At 36.9% G+C, this 13,501-nt stretch overlaps 1 protein-coding gene across 4 annotated transcripts in view; it reads right to left on the bottom strand.

Annotated features, from left to right (window-relative positions):
• LOC137660274 (inactive rhomboid protein 1-like) overlaps window positions 1-13,248 on the bottom strand; it is a 42,770-nt gene extending 29,522 nt beyond the window's left edge. For 2 of the 4 annotated variants that reach the window (XM_068395042.1, XM_068395044.1), the window contains exons 1-4: window positions 13,123-13,248; window positions 8,647-8,889; window positions 8,221-8,241; window positions 300-483 (exon numbers count right to left, since the gene is read on the bottom strand). In XM_068395042.1, coding sequence (XP_068251143.1) covers window positions 300-483; window positions 8,221-8,241; window positions 8,647-8,889; window positions 13,123-13,142 — 468 coding nt within the window. In that variant the 5' untranslated portion in view covers window positions 13,143-13,248. The remainder of the gene's footprint in view (window positions 1-299; window positions 484-8,220; window positions 8,242-8,646; window positions 8,890-13,122) is intronic. The other 2 variants (XM_068395043.1, XM_068395045.1) reach the window with 1 other exon arrangement.
• Window positions 13,249-13,501: the final 253 nt, after the last annotated feature.

Below are 13,501 nucleotides of genomic sequence, written 5' to 3'. Positions count from 1 at the left end.
CAGGGGGTTATTTTTTTCCCAGCACATTTTGCAGTATATTTTTTTTAAATTGCTCTAACAGGCTTAATTTTTGTCATAGAGAGGCCAGGTTGGTCTCATTCTCTTGGAAAATGCCTGAATTTTATCAAAAAATCATCAAAAACATGAAAAAAAAATTTTTATAGCATTTTTTTGCAAGGACGTACCGGTACGTCCATGGGGGTAAAGGGATGAGTTTTGTGAAACGTACCAGTACATCCTTTGGGGGTAAAAGGGTTAAAAGCATATCAGTTTTCAAAACTATGAACCTGATGACTAACCTCTGGTAAGGCATGGAAGTCATTGGTGAAAGACTGTGGGTGGTGGGTAGTGCTGGGCTGGTCCTTGAGCTGGCCATACCTGCGACTGGCCAGGCGCTTTCGCTTTTCTTGCCATCGCAGCCGCTGACTTTCCTCAGAACTATCATCTAATCCAAAGAACTCTCGCGTTTCCTTCTTCATGTACCTGTGGAGGGCCAATGTTCGTTGAAAATATTTCCAGTCGGAAGAATTCTAAGTATACATAATTGTACTACTGTATTAATTTATTTTTATTAGATAAAAAATAAATGTGTCCCCCCCAAAAAAGTACTCAATACATATCTTTTTGAGAAGATAAAATATTTAGAAATTATTTCCAGTCGGAAGAATTCTAAGTATACATAATTGTACTACTGTATTAATTTATCTTTATTAGATAAAAAATAAATGTGTCCCCCCCTTAAAAAAGTACTCAATACAAATCTTTTTGAGAAGATAGGATTTATAATACTGTAAAATACTTAGAAATTACCTTAAACATATCTTTCTAAAATAATAACAGTTATAAATTGGTTGTTCGGTACTATAAAATGTTGTTGACCAATGATATTCTTGCTATGAATACCATTTCTACTTGAAAGTAATTCACCAATCAATATAAAATGACTTAATTTTGTGCATACAATTATAAAAACAAACCACTTCAAATAAAATTTTTTTTAAGTACATACCAACTTACAATAAAATTCTACAACAGTACTGTATGTACCAATGGTACACTACCAAAGCAAACTTTAACTTTTAAATAACATACATCCATTAACGTTGCAGTTGAGGCGTACCTTATAAATAGCAAAAACTACTGTGAATAATGAATTTTCCAATTTTAGAATATACAGTATAAAATAAAATATAAATTATGAAATGTTAGTAAGAAAAAAATCTTGCACAATTAGTACTGAATTATTTAATTTCACTCATTTCCACTGGACAAATAAATCCAAGCATTGCAAATCCTTACAAACAAAAACAAAAATATTTTTTGAAACTTCCAAATACCATAACTGTTATAACAAAACATTCAATCTAAACATGTGAGGGGTAGTCACCAAAAGAAAAGCATTGTACTACTGTATACATACTGCTGATAAGGTTACTTAACATTAGTATAACACAAGCAAGTTAATAATATTATAGAAAACTTCCTTTGAAATAAATATATTAAAGAAATATAACCAAATTCAAAAGCTCCTAGCTAGGACAAAACACGAATCCTTTAAAATAGGGAATGTCTTTGTTTGAGCTAGAACGACCACCGAATTTGTTAACGAGGCAGATAATGACAGGTGATCAACGTGCTTACTTTCCTGTCAAAGACATTTTCTTTTGACCTTCAGTTTAGGACTGAGAGGAGTGATTGAGGTGTGGAAGATTAAATTTGAAGGACTAGCTTTGTACAGCTTATATATATATATATATATATATATATAAAAAGGTTACTTTTCAAATGTTTAACTGTACTTGTTCCTCATCATCATCATCTCATCCTACGCCTATTAAAGCAAAGGGCCTCTGCTAGATTTCGCCAGTTGTCTATCTTGAGCTTTTAAATCAACACTTCTTCATTCATCATCTCCTACTTTACGCTTTCATAGTTCTCAGCTATGTAGGCCTGGGTCTTCCAACTCTTCTAGTGCCTTGTGGAGCTTAGTTGAATGTTTGGTGAACTAATCTCTCTTGGGGAGTGCAAAGAGCATGCCCAACCTATCTCTATCTACCCCTCACCATGATCTCATCTACATATGGCACTAGAGTAATCTCTTATTTTTTTTATTTCTAATCCTGTCCTGCTATTTAACTCACAACATTCTGCTGAGGGCTTGTTCTCAAATCTACAAAATCTGTTGGATAGTTTCATTGTTATACCATGACTCATGTCCATAGAGTAACAACGATCACACTAAACTGATATGTAGCCTGATTTTCACATGTAATTTCATGCGATTTTAATTCCGAATTTTACTTAACCAAGCCATTGTCTGTTTTGCTTTTTTTAATCTTTCATTAAACTAAAATTCTAAAGATCCTGTATTAGAGATCATAGTTCTTAAATATCTCAATGATTCGTACAAGTATACAAACCTTTTGTCCTTTAAAATAGGGAGACTCGCTTACGGGTGGGAGGAAATCCCAAGAACTTCCTCTCTGCTCCATCATAGGAATTAGTAGGCTGACAGAGGCTAATTGCACTTGTTATATAGCTGATATTTGATCAATGAAGGAATCCTCCTCCCCAGATGGATACAACCAGTTTGGAATGAAGTATCTGGTGTATGATGACCAATAGATCTGGTAATCATTCCATCACCTACCCCCACATTATGGGAGTCTCATATGAATATTGGTTAGTAGTGAAATTTACCATCAACAATGTATCTGTACAATCACTTCATCCTTAGGTTAGGGGAATGGAAGAAACAGATTAGCCTGTTATTCTACCTTCCATCTTGACTTACACTGACATGATACCATAGACAAGATGCTTTCTGTTTTATGTGGGAGCTAGGCTGGGTACACAATTACTTGAGCAGCCACCACAAGGTCAGGAATAGTGTCAAAGGACTTGTGGGTTTACTCCCTTAAATAGAAGGCAAGGAGCTTTCCCATCACACAAGCATGTAGGAAACACACTGATCCTACAACCTACCTCTGGCAAGTGAGCTTGTCTGCTAGTATATTCATCCTGCCTGATGACTCAACAGTGTGGTATACCGCTCAGTTTTACAACTGCTTCGTCAACTTGTAAAAAGGAACAAAACCATGCCCGTTTGTTGACGTAACCTACCACAGTGCTGTTGTCGATCATCAACACTACCAAGCGAGTCATCAAAAGTTTTGGAACACTTGAAAGAATAGAAATGCTGTTTGCATTTTCCACACGATGTTTAGTGTCTTCTGTTGACTACACAGCTGCTGCGACCTAAGAAAAGGTGGCCGAAAAGACTGCCTATGTCGAGCTGGAAGTACTGTCTTGGACAGAAATGATAGCACTACCTTTCTGAGGTTGCTGTTATCATCATCTGATGAAAAGACATGATGCTTCTGTTTATCAGCATGCTCTGACATTTCAATCTGTGTTTGGAGGTGGAATGCCAACATCAGTGTCCCCCTCTACCTCCATTCCTGAACTAGAAAGTACAGGGTTAAATTCGTCAGCAGCAGTCTGCACAGCTATGGGAGAGCTTTCAGCATATGCTGGTGTGCGGTGATCTCAGGGAGAAACGCATACATCACTGGACCATGAAAAATCGCTGATACAGAGCAGAGTTTTCCCTGCTCCTGAAACATACTCCCACAAGGACATAAAAGCTTCAGTGACTGACGAACTCGATGAGTAAAGTACTGTATGTACAGTATCTTGGGCATTACCTTGGGTGTTGCCAAGGATGCATAAGAGAAGACATAACCTTTTTTTTCTCCTCAAAGACAAAGAACAAGCTTGCCCCTTAACGAGAGGCCATATGGGGAAGATTGCGAACAATCATGCCCTCTACAAACCCGTCGTGCCATAAATCGATTGCAGCACAAACCCTTTCCCCCAATTTACAAAATACCTGCTTAATTTCCACAATTCACAAAAGGCAAAAAACACACCAATCAAGCCTTTGGATATGACGCAATAGTGTATCGAAGAGGTTTTGACAGGGAAGAAAGTGGGGCTACATGTACATCCTCACCACCAGTCATTAACTAACCCTTTAATGAATTTAATGGTTGTTCCAGTCCCGCTGAAGACATTCCCTATTTTAAAGGTAGAAAGGTTTGTATATGCATAGAAACAAATATAAAATTACGAGAGAGAGAGAGAGAGGAGAGAGAGGAGAGAGAGAGAGAGAGAGAGAGAGGAGAGAGAGAGAGAGAGAGAGAGAGAGAGAGAGAGAGACTGTATATACTGATTGTTTGATTGATTGATTATGGAATTTGGGCCCAACAGCTCAGCACTATGGCCAGGAAAGACATTCAGCACAGCGAGAGTATCTATTTGTGAAAACTACAGGACCATGACAATCACAGTTGTGCCTCATAGACAACAGCTCAATAATGTTACTCAATTGCATTTTTATTGCAACTTCAAGGATAATAATTCCAATTATCATTAACATTGAATTTATAGTACAGTAATGTTAGTTACTTCTCGTACTACTATGCTCTCAATTACTGAAGCAGCTAACAATTCAATCTTACACACCAAATCCTGAATATTCATGAGCAATGGTAGGTCTGAATTTTAGAGGACTATAAAATAAATCTTGATATACTAACTATAGGTAGTACTACAGAGATTATACTGATCATCATAAATAGGAATAAGTTGCAAGTACGTAATCCACTTCAAAAGCTCCAAAAATCACAATATTAAGGTAATTTGTATTTTTCCTAACTATAGAAACTTGAGTCCTTTAATAGAAGTACTGTTAGACTCTGGCAAAGCTGGAATGACTATTTAAACTTTTAACGAGGTACTCGTCGTTAGTAAGTCGAACTCACTTTGATCTACATGTAGCACAAGCGGGGTGGTTGAGGTGGCCAGTGCAACCTAAAAGACGTAGGATTGAATAGTTACGAAAAACATTAGTTACCGTACTTTAAAAGACTTGTGATTTGTTCCGACACTAATACAAATCCTCACCCTTTAATAGGGTACTCATTCTCACGAGGAAGGAGTCCCTACAACGAAACTGGTTTGTTAACAAACCTGATGTATGTCAACACACTTTGGCCTCGTGGAGGAGCGAAAGTGATTGGGTCCTGCCAACCTCTTAACAACTCTAGTCTGAAGATGATGCAGGTTGTTAGGTTAGGTCCCTACCAGGAGTGTGTTAGGGGATGGTGGAAGACCCCATATCTATAAAGATAAGTTGTTTGAATGTAAGGTGATTATGAGAAATGGGTGTGCATACATTCCTCCTCCCCCTCATCTAAGAGGGTGGGGGGAGACACTTCAATACAAAACATTTCTGTAAAGAAAACTTACTTTGTCCTGAAGCTGTCCCGCATCTAGCAGTCTGTCAAGCATACGACAAAATAACTGCCCCACACAAAAAAAGGGGAGAAAGGAAGAGAAACGGCAAGACATTCTTACCTTTCCTTCTAGAGCTACGTTGCAACTGCTATCATAGAAGAGATGCTTCCTCTCCACTGAGAGATATAGGTTTGCAACTGAAATGACGAGTAGCTACCTCAGCACCAAGGATAAGGTTATCAAGGGACCCAAGGGTAACCTCCCATTGGTAGTGGGCAGCTAATGTAGTCTGTCATAATACATCTTACCTTCAGGACTAGTGCCACTAACAGGTTCTTCCCTACGGTTAGGGTAAATCCGATGTCTTTGACCGCACACACTTCAACCGAGATGGTTCTCCAGTGCTGTACTAATGTTGGATAAGCATCTCCCTAAGAATCATTGCCATGTCCTCACAGGACAGAAGTGTGTCATCCTAAACCACAATTGTAAAGAGATGGAGACGGACTTGAAATGAAGTGGCGTGTCAGTCTACAACCTGGATATTACACAGAACCTCCGGATCAAAGGGGAGGAAAGCCTTCCTCTGTTGAGAATGACCTGTGACAAATGTTAAGTACTGTGGTATGTATACTGAAGTGGCGAGGGCCACGAATAGTCTAGTGGTCAGATCCTACTTGATGCCCAGTCAAGGGTTCAGCAGGCTCCACTAGAGACCTGAGGACTCAACAGACTCCGCAAAAAAGGCTCAAGTTCCTGGAGAAGGGAAAACATTCAAAGCTACTCCTGAGCCCAGGCTGATCCTCCAAAAGAGAAAGGGTTCGAGCTGTTGAACCTGAGATCTGGCTAAAGGCATACCACACATACTGAGGGAGGCTCCGATTAAAAAAGTATCCAAATATGATGCCGCCACCAGAAAATGGATAGATCTACCGGTACCTCGGGGGGAAGCGGAAAATCCCGAACCCAAACTGGTTCAACTGAGAAACTCAAATCGTTAGAGTCTTCCTCTCCCTGAATTAGTTACAACCCGAGGTTCGGACATATCCTGCTTTCCTCTTCTTCACAGGTGACAATGATACTTTCCTTGTACCCTTCCTAGGAGACCTAGCCATGAGAACGTCCAGTTCAGACCCCTAAGAGGCAGGGAAAGAAGGTTCCCGTCTCTTGATCCCCCATACTTTTCAGCAGGTACTTTACGGGGGTCGGCCGACTAATGCCATTTTTCAAGGACAGGACTTTGACAGTCATACCACTTAATAAGGTCACTTAGGACATCTCTGAACAGCATAGGATTTTTGCCCCTGACCTTAGGTTTAGCGACGCCAGGGTAATTTATCCTGAAAATTAGTGTTATTCAAATGGCATCTCCTCCCTTAATAATTAATATTAAGACATGGGATTAATACCCTATATACACCTGATTTAGATCTCCAATTAAATGAAAGTTGAGAAAAAAAATATGAAATAAAGTATAGTTTTGAGATACAGCATTCAAAGTTTTTCTTTGTATTTTTACAAGGACAATATTAATAAATCATGATTATTATGAATTTTACGTTACTTTTTGGATATTAATAAACCAAAACAGTTATTTATTATAATTTAATCATTAATGAAGATCCCTCTGCTCAATATCTTGCTTCCTTAGGCGAGACAGTCGCTCTTCATCATCTCTCTCCTTCACTAACTCTGCTAATTTTGCCAATATCAACCACTTCTGAACTCTTATTAGAGCAAGTTTTCTTCTTCCTTATGATAGCAAGATGTTGAAATTGTCTATTACGCTTTGGCATGATGAAGTTCTTGCCGAAACCGAGAAAATTAAAAAAAAAGTGAATGTCAGATGTCAAACTCAAACGTGTACTCTCTATGAGGTTTGTGCTAGGACTGAGGACTGAAGGGTGAAATTACCGTGTAATACATCGTCTTGTGACTCGTGGAATCTATACAGATGCCATTGCTTACAATTTGTTTTATATTAAAAGCAATAATTATCAAAATTTACGATAACAGAAGAAATACTGCATTTTCTTGTAGGGAACAATGTTTTAGTTTATCGAGTTAATTTTACTAATTACCCTGTAACTATGAGTAAGACGAATTTTGACAAACTATTTCGTATACGCATTCTCCATTGCCATTTAAGCTCAGTGAATTTTTTTCAGAATTTTGTGTTTTTGTTCCTATACGCCCATATATTGGCATACCAGCTGGCCCCCTTAAACAGAGTGGTATCTTCCTCTAGTTTGGCAGCCTTGGTGAGGTACATAAACAGCACTGACATAGAGGAGCCTTTGAAGCCGCACTGCCTTGATAGCCTCCTGATGGAGCACTGTGATGGCCAAAGAAAAACCAACTTCCTTGTCATCATAGTTGTAAGGCCACACACAAGTGGGATAAAACTGCAAACGACATGCTGTCTCACAGAAACAGGTATGTTCGATAATATAGGAAGCACAGATAACTGTAACACTAAGTAATCAAGAAACACTGCATATCCTGGTTCTTTCATTAATATCCCTCAAACACAACTGTCAACAAGAACATTTATTGCGAGTTATTCAAAAGAAAAGGCAAAAGATTAAAACAACCAGATGGGGACACTTAGAAATATTTCTAAGATCCAGTGACTGGATGGGACCTACCCTCCAACTACCAGCTACCACCTCATTAAAAGCTTAGATGGCCTTTCCAACTTTGCTGAAGTCATTCTCCTATCAAATGACGACGGTCTATATTGTGTAGAAACGGAGATACTGGCAATGCAAATATCCCAAATTAGAATGAAACTTCCATGGGAAAACTAAACATTGATCAAGCATTAACAAGACCAGGATGTTAATAAAACACTGCACCAGGGAAATGCAGGCAGAACTTCAATGCAGAGGGGGAAAATCAAAATGTGGGGAAACTTACTTTTGGGACTGGTCTGCTGCCCTAGATTAAAATGATGAAGAAATTTCTTGTTAAGTAATTGACAGGTACTGTATTTTAAGTCCCATATAATCTAGTAAAAACAAAAATTGAATGACATGCACTGTAAATTCACTGAACTTAATTTGAAAAGTTTCAAATAAATTTCTGTAGAGAAATTAAGTCAGAAGAAAAACTCAGCAAACAAGATATAAACTATTGTTAAAAAGAAATAAATAATAAAATTATTTGATGTCTAACTAAGGTTCCAAATTATTCTACAAAGCAATGTTATTCATAATTCTAACTAATATTAAAGAAAATAATATGAACTAAAGAGAGGAAACTACTGCTATACTCTGTCAGTGGCATCTTGACCTTACATGGCCTTTCCAAAATCCGAAAAAAAAAACTCAGCACTGTACTTACGCTTTGACCTGCTCCTTCCGAGACATGCTTCTGGAGAGGGTGTGTGGTTTTGTGGTTGCTGAAGTCATAGCAGAGGTGGTTGGTGGGGCTAGAGGTACAGTTTGTGAATGGGCAGGTTGAGACACTGATTGAGGGTGGGCATGTTGTCGACTGACAGCAGCCGTGGGAAGGGAAGGACCGAGCGTCGACGATGGGACACTGCATATCCGTTGGTTCTCTGGTCGACTGGGTGGGGCTGTTCGTCTGCAAGAGAGAAAAGCACAAATCTTAATCTCTTAAAATTGATAACAGGCTAAGTAAATACACAAATAACTCAAATTAAAAAAACAACATTCTACCAAAGGCTGAAATAAAATTTGATAATGTAAAAAAGTCAAAACACATTTATTCTGAAGCACAGTACTTGAAGTTTAGCCTTATAACAAAGTACATGAACTGTATGGTAACAAGATCTCTCTTCATAATGGTATACAGTAATTGATACTTCACTTGGGCATACATATATAATGCAATTGCTATAAAAAAAAATTAATACAACAGCTTCAACTCTATGATTTAGAAAACTAATTGTTCATAAAAGAAATAACTTTGGACAACATTGTAGTTAGGCTACTTACCGTACCTTCCACTTCAGAACAGATAGTACTGCACTGTACCTTTCTGTGACTTACTATTTACATAAAATATGATACTTACCTCAGCCTGAAGAAGCTGCTGATAGTATTCCATACATACTGCATCAAAGGTTATTACAAACGATCAAGGCTTCATAGCCATGGCAAATAAAACCAAAATAGTATCCAATGCACAATATATCAATTGCTACATTATATATATAAAAATTAAAATTTACCAATTACCACAAATTATTATTATTATCATTACTATCCAAGCTACAACCCTAGTTGGAAAAGCAAGATGCTATAAGCTCAGGGGCTCCAACAGGGAAAAATAGCCCAATGAGGAAAGGAAATAAGGAAATAAATAGAGAATAAATTAAATAGCCTAAAAATGGCACAAATATATAACCCTCATACCCTTACATTGGGCGACTCTGGATGGTATAAGACTCGTGGTTGCTCACCCCATAACCTTTACTTTCATCTAGGCAGCAAGGCAACACAGCCAATTAAATCGGAATGTCTTTGTAACGGAAAAATCTCACTTGAAATGTAAATACTGCAGACAACAAGTACTGTTCGGTATCAAACATCACCTGCTTTGTCTTCTTTGTTTAATTTTGAGGATAATAGTGCTTCAGTTACAAATTTTGCTTGGTAACAGAGAAGTTAAAGAGATATGTTAAAAATGATTGAAACTTACTGTAAGGTGTCATAGCCTACTGAATGTTTACCATTTGGCAATAGGTCTTGCAAGATATGTAAAACTATCAAATATGAAAATTAAAATATGTGGTTAATGTAAAGATTGGAACTGTTTACATATCACCACTCCTGAGTAAATGAAAAGATGTAGAAAAAATTGTATTATAATACCATGACAACAATCAGTTTTAAAAAAAATTGTGAAATTGGGTTCATTTTTTTTTTGTATTGGGGGCGGGTACCTTTTTGTCTCGTAAATAGTAATATAGTTTTAGATGCGAAATGCAAAATGCTGACTAAATCACTAATAAAGCCAAATTAATTGATTAAGTTAGAAGAAAAAAATAAAGCACTAGCTCTAAGAATAGGAAAAAATAATGTACTGAATAATGTAGAAAAAAACTAAACATAGACAGACATTCGCACTATCTTACATTATGATTGGCTACCATTTTTTATACCACATCCTAAAATACTCATGGTAAAAAACTAACCATATCTAGCAACTCATTTCAACACAACCAAACATGAGCTAGCATAACTTGTACCAGTGCCAAGAGGTGGACATACCAGTAAAGATACTTATTTCTGGCAAGAAATGGGCTGTGACTGGTCTATGAAGTCGTTCTCCACATTGAAAAGGAATGAAATATTTGATAAAAAAAAAAAAAAAAATCATAGATGAACATGACAAAGCCAATGGTCGTTTATTTAGGAAATTAGGAGTAACACAGGTATATATCCTCTCCCTACCTCTCATTTAACCGATTGATAAAAGAGCTACACCAAGACCATGAGGCGAGAATTGAATACAAGCTACTCTTACTAACGTTTAAGATACTGAACCAAATTGAACCAAAATATCTAAGAATGCCTGAACAAACTAGAACTAGAAACAAATGTTAACATAAGACACATGAGTGACAAACATAGGCTATCTGAACCAAGAACAAATAGTAAATTTGGTGAAAGGGCTTTTAGCTACTGTGCGCCTAGACATTATAATAAACTGCCAACTGAAATGAAGGACCTAAAAGGAGCAATTGAATTTAAGAAGAAACTAAAGACTTTACTTTTCACAAGATCATGTGATTTGGAAGATGCTACTATCAAAGAATTGTATAAGTTATAATGAAAATGTTTCATTAGAAATTTGATATGGACCCGCCCGAGAAGTAGTTCACTCGACTTCAGTGGAGGGTTGGATTTAAACCCAAAACAAGTAAACAAGTAAGTAAATAATAATGGTACTGCCATTGAGATAATAAATCTGTCAATACAAAATTCCAGAATACCATGCGTTGTACTGTAGTGTTTCTATTAATAAAAATGCTTATAAGAAAATCTGGAAATGTTCAGCTACTGCTAACTGGCCTATATGGCTTCACAATTACTGTACTTTATCAAAATACAGATGCTTCTGCTTTATAACCAAACAATAAAAATATACATGCTCCATATATACAGTGATGGCGCTTGAAATACAACACTTAGCATGTTTTCACAGCACAGGCAACACTAAACCTGGGCTAATCCCCTGTAATTATTTATATTACTTACAAGTGCAGTTTAAGTAAACTGATATGGAGCCCAATTTTAGGTCTTCCGTTTCATAGAAAAACTTATACATACTAAAAATATTAAAACAGGATGAGAATTTTTTAATAATTCTGAAATGTTGAACCAATTCTCTTAAATCTAAATGCTAAACTCATTGACTGGTTTCTGAAAATTTAGCAAACATTTACACTTTCTCTGCTACAGTATTCTATTAACCAAGCTAGCTCGGTTTTTTTCATTTTCTGTAAAAAGATCTAAATAACCTGTTACATTATTGGGATTACTGTTGTATCCACTGTAAACTGCATGTCAATTTGACTTTGATAGCAAAAGGAGCTATAGGCAAGAAGTTAGGTCAGGTTATGCCATCCTTCAATATTAGGGGGATGATCTAGATAAATTTCCCCAAGAAATCATCAGTCATAATAATGAAGAATTATATAATAATATTCTATCTCAGTTGCTAGCTTTGTAATTTATTCATTGTTGGCTAGGAATTTTTTTTAATGGCGACAGCGAAAATAGTTCCAATCGACCAAGACAAGAGATTACCTTGTTGTCAGGGTCCTTCTTATGTAGATTCCATCATAAACAAATAATTGAAAGCAATGTAATTAGGTCATGACTCTTCAGCTATCGATTCTTCCCCAGGAAAATTTTGAACTGCATTGTTCATCATGAATGTAAGACATTCATTATGTCATGAGGATATGGGTTGAGATCCAAGGTTTTGCCTTGGAAATTTTTAAGAGTTAATTTATAATTTATGAGACAATGATTAAAAGTTTTATGCCGAGAGGTAATGACGTACAACCAATAACATCCAGGTTGAGGCGCAGACCTTTTAATACCGTTAGGGATAATAACCACATAGTAAGTTTATGGACTGTTATTTAAATTGAGGATTTCCTTAACTTCATGAACATTCGCCCTACATCTTTGCCTTGGCATTGGATCCTGATCTCATATTAAATATTGTATAACATTCCATAATTGTTATATTTGAATGTAGCTTGTAAATATGTTATATGACATTCTGCTCTATCTTAGAGATTCTTTTGGGCTTCATAATGAAAAGTTTGCCTATACAGATCTCAATGTATGGAAGGGTTAAGACTACTCTACCCGTCATCAGACTCATCACCCATCATGAAGTCTGTTCAGGTGTCCAAGCTGTTAATTCATTAACTTCCTTTCATGACAGTCTACTAAAATACTGAAATATGGCAGAGGGTCTTCGATATCCAGGCTCAGGACTATGACCCTAAACTAGACGGTAACCCGTAACCTCAGTCTCGGACAGCGTGAAATTTTAATACCTTGATTGCTTTTATTGAACATTGATTCATTCGACTCTAAAGCCAATGGATATTACATATGGCTGTTGCAACCTGTCACGTTCCTTTTCTAAGATCACGTCATCTACCACAGATAAGATAAAAGTCATCGCCCACCCCACACTTGCGTTCTCGTAAATCCCGCTTTGTTTTTGCTGGTCCAAACAAAGAATAACGCCTATTTGGCAACACCCATCTTCAAAATAGGAACGTATGTACCCCATATAGTATAAACTTCATTCAATATCTCTTACTCTGGGTCATCGTCGTCCATTTTTCAAGAGGAGAGTAAATCCGTTCACAAAATGAGTAAGAGCGAGGCACTACAGGATAGACTGTTTCGGGTTCCCACGAATGACTAAACTACTATTCGATTGCTGGTTACTCGCCAAGTCCAACCAAAACAACAAAAATACCCGATAAAGTTACCAATTAGCAGAATAACATTGATTTATTCGCAATATTAAGAGTAAACTATACTTCAGAACATCACACTTAAAGGAACTATATACTTAGTCATAATCTAAGAAGTAATTCTGAAATAATTTGTTGAACGGAACAGAAGGAAATTGTATTTAAATTACGACAGGCCGAACCTCACACGGACATCCGGAACTCGTCATGAAATAAATG

This window comes from Palaemon carinicauda, chromosome 20 (assembly GCF_036898095.1).
Source record: "Palaemon carinicauda isolate YSFRI2023 chromosome 20, ASM3689809v2, whole genome shotgun sequence".
Lineage (NCBI taxonomy): Eukaryota > Metazoa > Arthropoda > Malacostraca > Decapoda > Palaemonidae > Palaemon > Palaemon carinicauda.
The sequence above is the reverse complement of the archived record's forward strand: the minus strand, read 5'-3'. Positions and strand labels throughout refer to the sequence as shown.